Source organism: Tachysurus fulvidraco, chromosome 9 (genome assembly GCF_022655615.1).
Source record: "Tachysurus fulvidraco isolate hzauxx_2018 chromosome 9, HZAU_PFXX_2.0, whole genome shotgun sequence".
NCBI classification, from domain to species: domain Eukaryota; kingdom Metazoa; phylum Chordata; class Actinopteri; order Siluriformes; family Bagridae; genus Tachysurus; species Tachysurus fulvidraco.
In genome coordinates this window covers 10,642,494-10,659,413 of record NC_062526.1, presented here as the reverse complement: position 1 = coordinate 10,659,413, position 16,920 = coordinate 10,642,494, and the positions used below count along the sequence as shown (strand labels likewise).

At 40.0% G+C, this 16,920-nt stretch overlaps 1 protein-coding gene across 2 annotated transcripts in view; it reads right to left on the bottom strand.

Annotated features, from left to right (window-relative positions):
* The window catches only part of col27a1b (collagen, type XXVII, alpha 1b), a 62,123-nt gene extending 45,644 nt beyond the window's left edge, over nucleotides 1-16,479 (bottom strand). Inside the window, exons 1-5 of one of the 2 annotated variants that reach the window (XM_027138533.2) lie at nucleotides 16,065-16,479; nucleotides 13,092-13,180; nucleotides 12,908-12,978; nucleotides 9,006-10,270; nucleotides 5,716-5,769 (exon numbers count right to left, since the gene is read on the bottom strand). In XM_027138533.2, the coding sequence (XP_026994334.1) occupies nucleotides 5,716-5,769; nucleotides 9,006-10,270; nucleotides 12,908-12,978; nucleotides 13,092-13,114 (1,413 nt within the window). In that variant the 5' untranslated portion in view covers nucleotides 13,115-13,180; nucleotides 16,065-16,479. The remainder of the gene's footprint in view (nucleotides 1-5,715; nucleotides 5,770-9,005; nucleotides 10,271-12,907; nucleotides 12,979-13,091; nucleotides 13,181-16,064) is intronic. The other variant, XM_027138532.2, reaches the window with a different exon arrangement.
* Nucleotides 16,480-16,920: the final 441 nt, after the last annotated feature.

The window sequence follows — 16,920 nt, the reverse complement described above, 5'->3', positions numbered from 1 at the left end:
TCTGTCACTGCAGGAAACTTAGACCGGGTCATGAACCTTGGCCTGGGTTATTGTTTTTTCCCCTTAAGAAGATTTATAGAAGAAAAGAAAGGGAGTGGAGGGATGCAAAGAGCGTAAACACTGTCTGGCACTCGGGTCGTTTGTTTAACTCTGGTTTGTCTTTAGACAGTGTGGTTTTCAAGCACTGAGGATATCCTGGTTACAATGTGTGTCAACGCCAGTGTTTGTGCTTTCTCGTAATGTCAGAACGGAATGTGTAAAAAGTTTTAAATTATCTTGATCAAGACTTCATCTAATCTATAGAAGCTGCTATCATGGAGAAGTGAAATGAGCGAAAAGTGACTTGAACTTTCAAGCCTGTAGCTTTCAGTAACACACAAGGACTACATGACATAGGTGCTACATAAGCCCTTGCTAAAACCTGCATTAACATTCATAGCGACGAATTCCAATTGTCTCAACTGTCGATTTCATCCGAGTCAGTTAACGGCATAGATGTGGACATCACGATGGTATTATACTTTAGTCAAGTGACACATTACACTTAAAAAACAAGTGAGATCAAAAAAGAGAGGTGCCCTGATCTTCTAATATTAACCAGTTGCAAAAGTCTCACAACCTCAAAAGCCTATTCCACTTAATTGGAAGGTAAAAGTATCTGGAGCCATTGTTGAAAGTCTTAGAGCTTTTACACTCTCAGTTTATTCGGACGTGATAGCCATCATGCAGACCGAGACGCACACCACGCTGCTGAAACACAGAGTACCTGGAGGAGGTGGTGATTCTTGTGTACTCGCATCCACATTAGTTCAGAAAGTAACATAACCGGCGCACGTGTTTTACCCATTGACAACATTATTAGGTTTTTTAACACATGATCACTGAGGGACACAGACATTGTTGATGACATTGTAGAACACAAGTGCACTGGAGTTTGACGGAATCGAGCGAGACAAACTCTGAGAAACAATCGCACTCAGAATTGGAACCGAGCAAACACGACCAGTGTAAAAACCACCTTAATGTTCATGTTCATTCATCTCCAGCTCTTTACACTGGTCAGGGTTGTGATGGAATCTATCCTGGGAGCAGGTGAAGGTGTAAAGCAGAGACAAAGCCAATGATGCTTGTCCATTCCGAGGCATAATAAAGACATACACACACATATACACACACACACAGACACATTGTTCGAGTCTCAATCCCTACAACACCAATATGCCCATAACCCTCTAACTTCTCCACAGCATAAGTGAATAATGCAGCCCTGTGATCATACAGTATGTTACTGAGACCTAAAAAATGGCTTCCCTTTTAGTCTACATTCAGGTGTCATGTAGTCTACAGAATAACACCATTTACTTAAGTCTCTGTTTCATTTTTTTTTCTGATGCAGCTTGAATCAGCTTGTGGTTTAGGATGTGAAATATTTTAGCACTGCCCAATGTCCTGAGTTAACAGCTAGCGGAAAGTTTTGTTTATAGGAGTAAAACATGTTTAAACGGTTCCATTCAGAACCGCACAAAAGCACAGTGAACACTTTCATAACTCAATAGCACCGTTCTATTTTCAAGAGCTTTTCTAAACACAATGTTAACATCAAGGTCTGCGGTATAACCTGATAATAACCCTTGTAATATCCAGAAACTTTGTGCTGACAGTCTTTTTTAAACTTGTGTGGACAGTTTGTCATTTATTCATTCGATTGCTTTTGAGTGAAACTAGTTTGCTTTTGGCAGCTCACAGGTTTGGAAAATGTGCTTTAACCCAACGAGTAAATAGTCGTTCTATAATTGCTACTTTTGCAAATTTGATCTGTCTTACTGTACGTCAGCGCACACGTCATTCTCAGCTCAAACTCAGGGGGAGGTCTGATGCGATCCGCTCTCTCCGCCTTTGTGAGCATGAATATTTTTCTGTACTCCATATGAAAAATGGCCTGATGTTTGTGTTATAGCATATGGATGTGATTTTCTGTATTCGGTCACCTCTCCCACACACGAGGCAGAGAACGACACAGTGGGATGAAGAGGACATGTGTGAGATAAGTAAGAGATGGTCCTTACCTACGTGCTAGTCTACTACATGCTAGTCATGCATGCTACCCATGCTACCAGTGCCAATCCCTGGCCAAGTTAAACCCAATTACTGTGGTGAATCGAAGCACTATAGAGAGAAACGTTAACATGTCAGGTAGCTAGCTAGGAAAAGAACAAAGCAGAGATCAGTATGTGATGAGGAGAGCCACAAAGAGCGTCTAGTTTATGCAGCTATCAGTCTGCCTTGTCTCGAACTGTTCTGGCCAAGACACGGGAGTCACAAGCGGAGCACTTTTCCATTGCTGACTCTGCACATACCCGCCATATGGAGACGCTTACCCAGAGCTCATCTACAGAGTTCCACTTTATTCAACGGTTCGCCACATTGCTCTACATAGTGCAAGTTGCTTGGATGCTGAGCATGTGGCAGCAGTTATCCAGCAGACAGAGCCAAAGAGAAGGTTTTATATTATCCTTCTGTAATGGAATGACAGCACTAGAGAAAACATTGCTGGTACATGACTGATGCTCCTTTACAATGCTGAGGAGAAAGGAGAAAGCCCATCTCAATGTGTTCAGATAGGACTGCGAGCTGACGCGTCTCGTTTCAGCTCGTATATTTCAGCGTCTCTAATTCCTTTCATGTGTGTGCCACACTGCTTGCTGTAGAGTTAAAGCACCCGAGGGAGACTGCTAGTCTAATCTAATTCCAAAAGTGATGGAAAAAAACACAACATTTTCCACGTCTTCCATAATGTTGGCTTTAAAAAAGTTTCTCCAAACTGCCTAATCTTTGGAAATCTATTTGGGCTGACACGGGATCTCCAGCATCATGAGAAATGGGAACAGAAGCCAGATTTACAGTGGACTCTGCATACAAAGCACCAATGCATTACAAGTGATGCTTTAAGGGCAAACATGTCAAATGACCCAGAATTCCACTTAAGTCCCATAGTCATCAGGATGAGACAATCATATGAGTCTATAAACATTAACACTGTGTGTACTGTATTAGGTCTTTGGCAAAGAATGTTAGAAAGAATGACAGTGATATTCTCCAGTGGTCATACAAAAATAACAAAACACAATACTGCGCACCATCGTAGTTAAGACTCGGCTAGGCCAAAGGCTCTGGATTGTGGCTACAAGAGAACTCTGACGAAGATGGAGAGGAAAAAACGCATTTACTGTATGCCGTGGTTTCATACAGTATTTCGCTCGAAACTCTGTTCTGCTCATAAACGTTTGATCCAAAAGGAAAAGAAAAATCGGTATATCTGCCCATAAAAGTGAAATGTGGTATATGGCAAATAATATGCTGACACAACCGAGGAAAAAGTCAGGAGGAAGCAGAGTTCGCCAAAGTTCTTTTTATATGATACAGACAAAAACAGAAATTCAAAATGTTACAGTTGTAATGATTTTACTAGTAATTCAAGGAAATGTAAAAGTAATTCAATGTTTTTAAAGACATATCTCATGGGCTAGTCCCTGATTCCGATTCCGAAAGCTGAGAGGTTCATGTCCCCTGAGTAATATTTGGCCTAGACTTCACCCCTGGGGTATCCACTTGGAAACTTCACAAGAAGAGCGATGATGAGGAAACAGTGACTCAACACTGCAACAACCAGCTTTTTCCATATTTAGTTCAAATCAAGCGATACATTATAGCTACTCTAAATGTTAGTAAACTATTCAGTAAACTTGCTTACTTCACCAGTGAGTTATAAATATTTTACAAGATGTCTTGGCAGCTGCTGTAAATAAAGCACAGGCTAATCAGAACCCTGAATGTAACGTGGTCCGAGAAACACCAACAGCAGCCAGCTCTGCTCTTCCCAGGTGCTAATTATCATTTGGTACAGGGTTTATAGGTCAATTGTCGAGATGGCTGCGATCTCCCGAGGGTACGTTTTTTTCTCAAACACATTGTATCCGTACTGCGCTGTTAGAAGAATGCAGCAAACTGCTTTTAAATTTATTCTGGTACATGTTCCATTCCCAAAACAGGAAGGAAATCAACAGCCCAAATTCATTATTTGCAGTTAGGATGCGCTGCCTAACCAAAAACAAAACAAAAAACATGACACATATGCAAAATAAGTTTGGCACTAACACCAAAATGAACTCCTAGAGAGAAAGAGAGATGGTTTCCTTTAAAGATCTGTGTTTTCAAATCCGTGTAAATAATTAGGGTGCTGCCACGTGCATTTGATCAACATAAGAATTGCATATGTGCCCTAATTTTACTCCAAACATGCCATACAGAGTAAATACCAGGCAGAGCTGTTTTTAGCTGAAAAACGGTTAACAAGTCAGCGCTTCATTTTAAATATCGTCTTTTAGAGATGCGAATTAGATGAATTTACCATTCTCACATTAACCATTTAACTTCCCCAAAGCCTCTTGACCATACTCTTGGAGGAACCACAAAGCTGGTGAACACAGCAAAGCTTAAATACCTTTAATAAAACAGCTACAAAGGCCTCTTTCTTCTGTTTAGCAGATTGGGTTCCCACACTGCAACCCTGAGAGGCCCTGAGAAAGGGTTACAGCAGGTATCTTACACACACAACCTTCAGACTTCAAACCAACACACTGGGAAACTTCTTCAAACCGTTGACCTTTCTCTGGTCTTCCCCAGTCACTAGTTATCACTTTTGCTATATGGTGACCCTACAAGTCCTTTTTGCCTTTTTCCAAGAAAAACGAATGGAACATTATATGCTGGTGTCATCTGATATGCTTATATCAGCTAACTGTAGACTTGTATGTTAAACTCTTCATCTACACCTACTTCAATGCCTTAGTCATTACTCATAGAGCCAACAGTAAGATTAAGTGCTCTTTTCTTTAAATATATAGTACAGTGGCGTCCAAAAGTCTGGGACCTTGAATGTAAGCTCTTCTTGTAAGTTCTTAGAAATTTAAGCAAATGTATTTTTATTGACCATTACACTTTTATCCATATTTAGAATTTTTCTATCACAAACAAATATTCATGCTAGATCACTAGGTCATGAACTACCTGTAAGTGTATTCTCAGTCCAAAAAGTAGTTCTGATTTAGTGTGAGATTAATCCGTTCCACTGAAGCAGTCTAAAGACACTCCGCTGGGTTTGTTCTGACATGGAATAGAAGTGGTAGCTCAGTGGTTACGGTGTCGGACTACTGGTCAGGAGTTTGAACGATAGGGCCACCAAGCTGCCACCCTTGGGCCCCTGTGGTAGCCTAGTGGTTAAAGTGTTGGATTACTGATCGGAGGGTCATGAGTCCCATGTCCATCAAGCCACCACTGCTGGGCCCCTGAGCAAGGCCCTTAACCCTCAATTGCTCAGTTGTATAAATTGAAGATAAAAAATGTAAGTCACTCTGGATAAGGGTGTCTGCTAATTGCTAAATTGTAAGGGTGTCTGCTAATTTGGTCCCATCTGCTGTTCCACTTAAAATACTGACCAGCACTTTTCGATTAATTTAACACCAATTAAATAGACTTCATGTTGAAACTGGAATGTAATTCCTGGTTACATAATTGCATGTTTTTCATCATACGGTACACAGTTAAAGGAGGAAAATTATTTATAATTACACTCTCAAAGAGATTTGGCAAATAAACCCGAATCGAATAATGATGGAATATGTTGATGTACAACTTTTTACAAGCTGCGCTACTTACCCGAGGCCCTCTTTTCCCTGGTAATCCTGGCTTCCCAGAGTCCCCTAGAGGTCCCTAAAAGACAAAACATAAAGTCATGTGATGCAGAGCAAGACTGTTAAGTGTTGAATGTCTACCTGCTGACATTACTGATTTCTCCTACAGTGCACAAATCCCTGAATTGCATGACGGCACTGAGCCAAAGCTCGTATCACTGACCTAAATCACTGTTTCCAAATTGTCCTAAATTTTAGGGATTGAATGTTACACTGTCATGAAACGTTGCATTTTGATTTGCAAGTTACAAATTTGCTGTTTGAACGTTAGCCCCAGAGTGGTGGAATTTTCTTTATACTATGTCACTTGTAGATTTAATACAGTGTAAGGAAGCCAACATGGGACTCCCCTTGTTGCCAATAAACTGAGCCCAAACCCCTAAAATTTTACTGAAGCCTGCCTTATTTTATTGGCAGAAAAACTCTGACTAAAGCCACAGGCACTCTTGTTAATTATGGACATGATCTAACTTTAAACTGGTTACCCACACTGAATAACTGAACGCCGAGGGGTCGCATTTAACGAGAGGTCATTGTCCAAACATCAGGTCCCTTTATTACAGAGGCTGGCATTTTGTTTTCATTTCTTCCATCAGAAACGATACAGGAAGAGGAATTATGCTTGAGGTTTGAATGTCATATTGCTGGCTAGACATTTTAGCTCAAGTGCCATAAAGCAATTGTGGTTCACAAAACCTAGTGGTACATCTAATACCTCATGCTTAACTGAAGTCCAGATCCATACATGTGGGAAAAATTTATTCGGCCTAGGAGCTATAAAACTGTTATTCTTTCAGGCAACATCCTACAACAATCTATAATTTATACCTCTCCATCTGGCAATCTCTAAACAACGCAATACCTGGTAATATTTTTCATTGTCGGTAGCAAGAATCTGGAAAGTTCTCAATGTTAACAGACTTCCTGGTTTCCATTATGTAAAAAAAAAAAAAATGGAGAGAATCCCATGGGTTGACATGTCTTACATGTCATATTCAGTCACTTTAATTTTCAGGCATGATTTTTTTTTTTTTTGTTTGAGAATACTGAATTTGCTCAAAACTTTTAAAGGCAAATAACAAATGTCACATAATGCATGTAAAAACTCAGGCTAAGTAATCATACCTAACAAGCTCTGTGCTGCAGAATTTTTGCAGAGAGAGGAAAGAAGGGAGGGAAAGAGGGAGGGAAAGAGGACAGCCCCCGACCCTCTTCCACGTGGCACAGTTCCTTATTGGAGTAACAGTATTAAGATATCCCTCTGTCTCTCTCTCTCTCGCCATGAAAAAATGCAGAGATTAGAACAGGAAAATAATAAAAAAAAAGGTTCCGCCTACAGTAGCTGCTCTTTCTGTGAATCTGGTTCTCCGGCAGTAAGTGACAATCACAATGATAAGAACATCTGTTTCTAGCTGAGTTAGTCATAGTTATATGGCAGGTAAATTATAATGTACAGCAGTGGCATACTTTTCACACACAGCCCTCTAACTGCTCTCACACACAGCCCTATGTAAACTCAACTGGAAGGTGTGTAGTCTACAGCTATAATTTTAGTCTTGTCATATACTAACAGTTACAGAGTAAGACATTATTACACTATAAAGCTCACATTCATCGCTTCACTCATCCAGTGTTAATGTTAAGAAAAACGGTGTGGTGGTTTAGGCTGTGGAACATCGGGTGGTCGTCATGGCCTTCAGAGTTCCTTTAACTTCTGCCCATTGACCTCATCACTTAACAATGGGAAAATGTGTGTAAGTATCCTATAGCCAGATACATGACCAGTCAATGCTGCACACTTTTTACAGGATTACTTCAATGGGCTTTGAACCAAGACCACCAAATGTTCAAATGCACCAAAGATGACACCATTGGAGTTCCCATCCAGGCCAGTACTAGAATTTTCATCGAGACATTGTTATTCCATTGCTGAAACCATACTTAATGAGTGGTCTTAAAATTGGAAGCAGTCCTCGAAAGCAAATTTACTTATTAAGTGCTGCATCAGCCTTATGTTCTGCTTGTTACCTAACCTCAAGCACCAAATATCAAGCTTTAAGAACATGGTGGGCCTTTAAAACACATGAACACGGCCAGTAATTCACATTTCACAGGTTCTTAAAAATAAGCAAAGTGCTAAGTCTGCCATCTGGATGCCATAAGGCTTGGTTTTTGGGTAGGAAAAACTGATCTACATACCGTGGAGTGTCAATTGTCATGTGTTAAAAGGGAAGTTTGTGTGTCCTACAGTTTGGATGCTGAGATTGCAATTACAACTGATTTTATGGCCAAAAAGTGGATAGTAACCCTACTGCTTAAAGTCACAGTCTTGAAGTCACAATCCTCTTTGTTTTGAACTTTTTGTAAGACAGGTAGACTAATGATGACGACCAGGACAAAATATTGTATTATTATTGAAGCCAGCCCAAAGATCATCAGGAAAACCAATCAATGAAGGGCTGGTGTGATTAACCGATGTGAAGCAAGTTAATTCCTGTTTTCATTACATTCCATAGAAACTGTAAAATGCAAACTGCTCCTGTTGTGGGAAACGTACAGTATAACTATCATCTGAGTCTCCATATATGTTTCTAACGTCTCCTAAGCAAACGCTTTGCTGTATTAGCCATTACACCTTTTTCTTTCTTAAATAATGTGAACTGTCTACTGTACAAGCCACTGTGGATGAGTTATTACTGTAGTAACAATAATAGAACATTAACATAAAACCGATCACCACCTGAACTGCTTTCAGAGATGTTGTAACAGAAAATGAATCAACATCTTCTCTCCAAACACATTAAAGAACGTAATAGTGCTGAGGTTTAATAATAGATGGATGAAAGGTTTGCTGACGTCAATGCTCTCGTTGCACTTTTACGTTTGATCTTACCTACACTCTTTTACCTCTGGCCCTCCCTCAAAATGCTCCATTCTTCCTCAACTCACACTCCAAAGAATCTATCGCCTGGTCGACAATCCTCCAGCACAGATGCCAAAAAGCTGATGAAGATGTTTTATGTGCCAGATCATTTCAAACCAGAATGTTAAAACGGAAATTTCGCACAAGCGTGCATTGCTCCTGGGGAAAATCCTTTCCATTCATTCAGCGGATCAGAGAACATAGAAGGATATACGTACTTTTAAAAAACAAATATTTTTAAGCTCAATCTTTGGAATGGAAAAGCACTGAAGACATTGGAACATGTACATAGAGACCTTTTGGTTTATTTCACAGAGATAGTAAGACATTACCGGTGGTCCTGGCTCTCCTTTTAGTCCCGGAGGTCCTGCCAAGAGGGAAAACTGTGTTGGTTCCAGGTCAAAGGTTTGAAGACCATCTGTGGCTGCCGGGGTGACAGGTACAAAAGGGTTGGGCTTGGAGTTGAGTAAAGTGGTCACCTCTGGAACGGATCTCTTCACCGCTATAGTAGTCAGCTGCCTTTTTAAGCCGGGCAAAATGCTGGAAGTTTTGGTTGCTGCTGTTGGTGGAACACTTTCAAACTTATTTCTAATTGGTTTTGCTGTCCCAGGCATGTAGTTATCTTTTGGTTTTATAGTTTTCACCTTTTTACGACTGCTCTGCTGGGTGGGCTTGGGAAATGTTGGAGGTGCCCTGGTCTTCAGGAGGGGGGTAACAGTTGGTGTTTTGGCTTGTGTGGGAATCTGCAGAGTTGGTCTGGACAACCTCGGAGGCACGGTTCCATGCACAGACAGAGACGAGGACCCATATTGGGATGTTATTTGAGTGATGTTAGTTCCTCCTGAGATTTCAGCATTAATCCTTGTTTTATCCTGTGACATGCTGGGAGTAAAACCTTTATTGCTTAGTTCAGTTACGGTCATCGGGGTCCGCAGAGTTATGGAGATATTGGGATCCAGGTGTAGCAGCGGTAAAAGTGGTGGTAAGTTTGTTCGATAGGTGTCAGCTTCCCTGCATTGTTTTTTAATGTACTTACAATAGTTGTGAGCTGCCTTGGCAGAAGGATGTATGTCAAACTGGCAGATTGCTCCTTCAAACTGTACCGAGTTCTGGCTCATTTTACCTAAAAGAAAGGAGCCTTCTGGATCCAGAGTTTCCTCATTTTTAAAATGCAAATTTGCATGTACACTTGTCTTCCCACAAGAAGTATATAAAGTGACCCTTTGGGTTTGGATGCCCAAAGCCAGGTTGTGCCACTGGCCATTATGAATGTCATAATCAAAATATACAGAATTCTTTTGGCCAATGTAGACTACAATTTTGCCAGGGATGAATTGCACCCCTAGCTGAAGTCTCTTCCTCTTTGACAGAATGGTGAAGAGGAAAGCATTATTGATACGGTGTGAGCAGATGCTGAAGATCAGAGAAAACTCCGTGCTCAGCGGGACTGGCACCACAGAGTTCACCGGTACTTCGATCCGCACCCGCTGCGTGAGGATAACTCCGGACTTGAAGAAAATTACGCCAGACAGAGAGGATCGTGTTCCTGATGAAGGTCTTTTTCCCACCAGGCCCAGCTTTTGGAGGATATCCACATCTAAATAAATAAATAAATAAATAAATAAATAAATAAACAAACAAACAAACAAACAGATGTTACATAAGTCATTTAAATTAAAACCTTGAAATAAAACCTGATAAAAAATTTGATATAGCAAATATATAGCAAACTGTCCCAGTGAGGACAATGCAGTATATGGACACTATATGTGCAGTTTCCTGATGAATGACAGTATAAAATACTTCCATAGCTGAAATACAACTTCATACTGCTGTCTAAATTATGTCGTAATAAAAAGTATATTAACTATGTTAATACGAAACTCTCCGATTTGAATGAAGTAAAATATTTGTTTTACTAATCAGGACAGGAGCGAACTCAATGTCTTTTGATCGTAGGTAGGCAGTGAGTCATTACTTATGAAAACAAATATATCTAATCAGACTATAATGGAAGACTGACAGCTGCAAATTACACTCTGTATAAAACCGCTGAAGTTTTCTTCCCTATTTCATATATCGCTCTACATCCATACCAGATGGTCAGTTGATTATGTAACAGCTATACATTTTTGGCCTAACAGCTCCCCATGGATAACAGACTTAAATGAGGCCATACTGAGAAGCAAAGACCATTTATAAACTGGTCAGTTGTAATAATAGTGAGAGAGAAAGACAGAAAAAAAAGATAGAATCTGTATCAGTAATTGTCCATGCACACACTCCAGTTGGGAGCAAAAGATAAGATAGTAACACTTATCATCTGTAATCCAGAAATAGATCACAAATATCATTTGCCAAGCAGCTGAGTAACACCTGATATTGTTTTAGGACATGACATGATCCAGATAACAAATAAGACAGGTCCTATTGTGAAAGCAGAATTTTCAGTACGGGAATCAGCAGTTGAGTGGAAAGCTGCCAGGCACGCTACAGTCAAAGCACTGCTCTGAGAATTCTGTCTGAACTGGTCATGGGTAACATGACATGTTCCAAATGCAGTGGAGGAGACATAAGAGCATCTGGGCTGCAGGTCCAGTTGCAGACACCGATGTTCCACAGAAAGTCCCCAGATTCACTGGAAAGTAAAGACCGCATCTAAATTGCTTAGCTCAGCGCTCCAAGTCTCAGAACCAAAAACACAAAGACACTCTGGATATCCTTCACAAACTTCTGTCAAGAGTGAGGACTTGCTGCTTTTCAAATGGGTATAAGTTAAAAAATGGTTCATTGTGAAGCCATGTCTAAGAATAAAATTGGATTTCTAGAACCTTCCCTAGTTAAGGTTTACAAAGACGGCCTTATCGTAAGTGATGCAGGGTCGTGGGCATGAGGGAAATTACAGTCAGCAGAGGGAGAACATGTTCCATAGACTGTCCCACACATGGAAAATAAACATCAACCTTACACTCCGAGCAGAACAAAAGCGTCTTTCATGAGCTGAATATCGGCATTAGACATAAAAGCTTATAGTGGCAGCGTTTTAATTCTGTTAATTGCTTTAAGATGCCATGAGTTAGATTTTCCACTACGTTTCACAGAGATAGTCAGAACAAGCTATTTGACCAGCTGTTAGTCAACAATAACTGCTTTACTACTGGAGATATGACATATGAGTAAGAATATTCAGTGCATTTGAGATAAGTGAAGCCAAATGCTCATAGATAACATGACCCCCCACGTGGGATACAGTATGCAAAAAACAGATGTGGAAACGACTGAAACTTAGTGGGTGGCTGGACGTCCATTAAGCCATTAAGATCTCCTAAATAAGGTTAAAAAACAAAACAAAACAAGAACAACCATAACATAACATAACGTTAAATGTTCAAGAAATCATTTCTACCCAGATGTGTCCCATGTTGCTACAGTTAATCTACTAGTTACTTGTCTGCACAAAATAAACAATAATGAAGTTAGGTGAAAAACAAAACAAAACGTGGAGAACAACACCATGTTCTGAAAAGAAATATGGTAACAGACATCTTGATCTTGGTCTGTCTGGTTCCTCACTAACTCTCTAAATGAGCCACAGAACAATTCCACAGGGACTGTTTTTCATTGTGGCCACAAAATGCAGAAATATCCACTTTGGCTCTCCTTGTTGCCATCTGAATTTGAGCATTAGACTACTTTCAGGTGAGGTTTTTTTGATGGATGGATAGCATATTTGTGCTGAAGCGAGGGCTTTTTAAGCTCCTAAGTTAAACAAATTGACCCAGAGCAGACCTGATCTGAGGCTTCTTCGTAAATCAAACCACTGTTAGCACTGGCAAAGGTGGACCACAGAAGTCCACAGAAAAACAGTAGCACTGGCTGCCTCTCTGACATCCGAATCATGGAAAAGTTTAATAAACTTGTCATTTGAGAGATTAGCTTATTTGGATGATTACAGTTCATAGTGCTCAGATTAAACTCTGTAACCAAAAACAGCGGTTGATTTCAAGGGCAATAAAAAGTCTGTTGATTTTCTCATTTGGATTACTAATCGCATGGACCAAGATTTTACTATGCCCGTCAAATTGTCTAAGCTATCGTTAGTACACGCTGAGATGGTAACGCTACTCACAGCTATACCAAAATATCATTTCAGTCACTGCTAGCTTTATTACGATATATTCATTGTATTGTTGATATGTACAGCATATGCAAAGGGGGGAAAAAAAAGATTTACCTTCAGGCTGTACTTGGGCCAACCCTAGATAGCAAGTACAGTAGAGGACCGTGCAGAGAAATAAGATTCTCCTGTGGGGGGAAAATAAAAGATATTTATTGATCAAGAATTTCTGGATGAATCTCAACACTAAATTACAGCAATTGCTGAAACATTATTTAAAAAGAACATCCTGAATACGCACATTCTAACCCAAAGCAGAATCATCTGTCAGCCCCAAGCAAAAGTCTTATTCCAGTCACTTTGACTGCAATTCCATAATTGTTCCTGGAACTGGAATGAAAATAGAATGTGTTCATCTCCTTAAAACTCGTCCTTTCTCAAATGCACACGCTGTTTATTGAATCTGACATGGCAACTTGATCGTTTCAGGGACCCATTGTCCCAAGCAGCACTAACTTCAAAACCATTGAATACACAGCGTCAGTCAAGTGCAACTTGGTACAAATATGTTTAATGTAGGTACAAATAAGCGTGCAAATCTTTCTGATCTTCAGGACGCTAAGATCCCAGAACTTATAAACAGGACAAGTCATGTGCATGGTTTTATTTGGCTTTGGTTTCTTAATGTTTAATAAGAGTAAAGTTGGCACAGAATGTATTCATTAATAACCCAATAATTATCAACCCAATTGCATTTAAAGTGAAGGAGGCTGGAGCTCCCTTGTGGCTGCTGATCCAGAGGCTCTTGTGAAAAGTAACCAAAAAGGACAAGGATTTTTGAGGTAAAAACATTGTTTTCTCTGGCGGAGGATTAAGCCTTGGCTCTAGATTAACCTTTCAGCAAGATAATGAACCCATACAAACCTCCATATTAGCATAAAATGCTCTGCAAAGACCATCTTAGATTGTGGCTTTAAGGCCTATTGAAAAGCTATGGTCTGAATTAAAGAAGACATTCCAGAAGCACAAACACAAGAATAGAGCTTGAAATGAAATGTTACGCATTGGGGCAATGCCCAAGATCCCTCTGGAAGTGTCTCCAGCTTTGTTAGAGACAGGAAGAGGCTCAGAACTTTTCTCTTCATAGAGGTTTATTGTGAGGGTGCCAATAATTCTGAAAGCAGTGTTTTGGAGAAAATATCAATTTGTGCTTGTTTTATTTCTTTTATGTATTAATTTCAACTTCTTATAATTCTGGTGTTGACTTTATGTTACAATACAAGATTACATGCATCCTCTAGGAATGTGTCTGGTAAATGTGATTCACTGTATATTCTGTATCTCCATGATGTCTATATTAATAATCAGGTAAGATGTGAAACACCAAGTATGACTGCTTATGATCATCCACATCAATCGCATACTTGAATGCTAGCAGCAGGTGATAAAATAAAAGACATAGTATCCAGACTTTGCCAAAGGTACAACAGTAGCAGCAGCTCTGACTAAATCCCAAATACAGCAACAGTCCTGAGTGCAACCTCTTACAGTCTGGACTGCAGTGCTACTGTACTTATTTGAATAACTAGCCACTGTGCACAACTCTCCTATATACTATAGCACATGGCCAGCAGCATGGCCAGTACTGAGAGCAGCTCTTTCTCTAACCTCCACACATCTGTTGCAACTGATCAGCTGCCACCTACTGAGGGTGAAACCCAGAGGAAGTGACCTGAAAACAGGTACTTCACTATGCCAGTGACCTAGTAAATGACCACAAGTGAGACAATGCTTTGGACTTAAGGAAGTGACTTCATTTTCAGTCTATAATCTATTATCAAGTGTAAAATCAAGTGCACAAATGTAGACAGCACATTGCTTTTCCATTCCGGTTAGCTGGCTAAGATGTTAAAGGTATGGAAAGTCATTTTCACACTGGCACATCCTCATGTATGCTGCCTTCCAACGTTTTCCATTCCAGGTCCAGCAGAAAACTGTCTAATGAACGGACCTTTCACATGTTCTAACACACCTATATGAAGGGATTATTCATTAGCCAATGAGTTGTCTTCTGTACCTTTGGGGAAGGAAAACACCTAAATGTTTGCTGGGATTGGGAAACTTGTGTATACACTTTTATTCATTCATCTGCATGCCCTTTCCCACAGCCTCATGCCTAGCTGACTGCCAAAGGATCAAAACACAGTGGTTCATTCTGACTGGTACTATAACGTGGTGTGGTTTCATGAAAAAATAAAAAATAAAAATCACCCAATTCCTATTTAGAAAAGTCTCTCTTTATATCATTTTTATTAATTAACTATATAATGTTAACATTGTTAACCTTAAATCTGGCTGATGTTAAATCATTGATGATGTTGATTTATCAACAGTGGGTTTCCTTCTTGGGGAATATCGAAGAACAGTACATTGCTGCTCATGTTTATTCAATAAGCATATTTAACCTGTGTCCACATAATAACAAAAATGTGAAACGTTAAGCCACAGAAATTATGGTGTGTAGATAATATTTTGATGTTTTTGAACGATTACTTGTGAATCAGCATCTCAATTAGCTCAGAAACCAGCACCGTCAAAAATAAGGGTACCGACTTTTACTTTTCCTTGTTACTGAGGTGTTACTATTAAGTATTGTGTCTTACTTTTCCCCCAGGAAGCTGCATATAGAGCAACTTTAATTAGATTTTCGAGTAAAACCTTAACAATTGGTCTTTAAGGATCAATTATGTAACTTAAGGTCGAATACAGAATACATAATAATATACATAATATACTGTAGGTGTCATCTGCTAGCACACCAGCGACTTTTTAATTTGTTCATTAGTAAGTGTAAAGGCGACTTACGTTATCTCCTGTTTGTTTTTTATATTAAAAAAATAAAATAAAATAGAATTTATGGGCCTTGCCCAGGTGCCCAGCAGAGGGAGCTTCGGTGGATGTTGGATTCGAACCAACAACCTTCCGAATGGTATCCCGACACCTTAACCACTAGGCTACCAGGCGCTCACTGCACGTTTGACATGTAGACGTGATGAAATAAACAACAATCAATTAAAATAAACGAGTTCACTGAGTGTTTTTTTTCTCATTCATTCATTGAGGTCGCAGCAAATTTGAGATTACTGACAACAAACTTCATGCACTTTATGTGTTCTGTTTACAGGTGACCGTGTCGACATCAGACATATATGTGCACTGATATGAAATAGAGTTGTTATTATTATTATTGACTGATATATTTCGGGATACTCACCCCCCGACTCCAGCCTGTCTGAGTTTGGAGTGCGGGGCATTTTCCGGCTCCATTGCGGGTTACTTCATTCTTTTTTGAAAAGGTTTACTACAGCCAAGACATGACAGCTTTGTGGGAAGCATTTCCATGCCCGAATATCCTTAAGCTCTGTACGAGGGTCTCAAGTTAACGGAAAAGTCTAGAAGAGCGCTAGTATCTGACTACAGCTCGTACTTCCTCCCGAGTGCACAAGCGACAGTTTTCCTTCAGTAGCCACGGTGCATGGGACTCCATCAGAAAGGACGTGTTCTTTAACACTGCAGGAAAAAAAGATAAGTCCATTTTGGTGAAGACATCATTGTTAAACAGACAAGAAGCTCGCGAGTGGATGTCTGAAGCCAAAGAAGCGTTAAAAGTGAAAGAGCGAGATCTGGGACATGGGAGAAACTCGCCTCACTCTGTCGCCCTCAACTGACTGAGAGAAAGACATACCGCTCGCCTGTGCTACTAAAAGTGCCTCAGAAGGTGTGTCTTCTTACAAACAACCATTCATTGCCTTCAAACGAGCTCTCATTCTCCCATTTAAGACTTATGAAACAACAAAACTGAATGTGCCAGGAAAGCAACTGCTTCATACCAATCCATTATTGGAATTGCAACAGAAGGAACCTAAAGGCTTTGGTTCATACAGGGCCAAAATAACCCGACTAAATGTTGTGGGGGAAATAACCCGACTAAATTCTGTTGTTATTTCCTATGTAAATGTGGTTAAGGTGTTGGGATACCAATCAGAAGGTTGTGAGTTCAATCCCAGGTCCAACAAGCTGCCGCTGTTGGACTCCTGAGCAAGGCCCTTAAACCTCATTTGTATAACAAA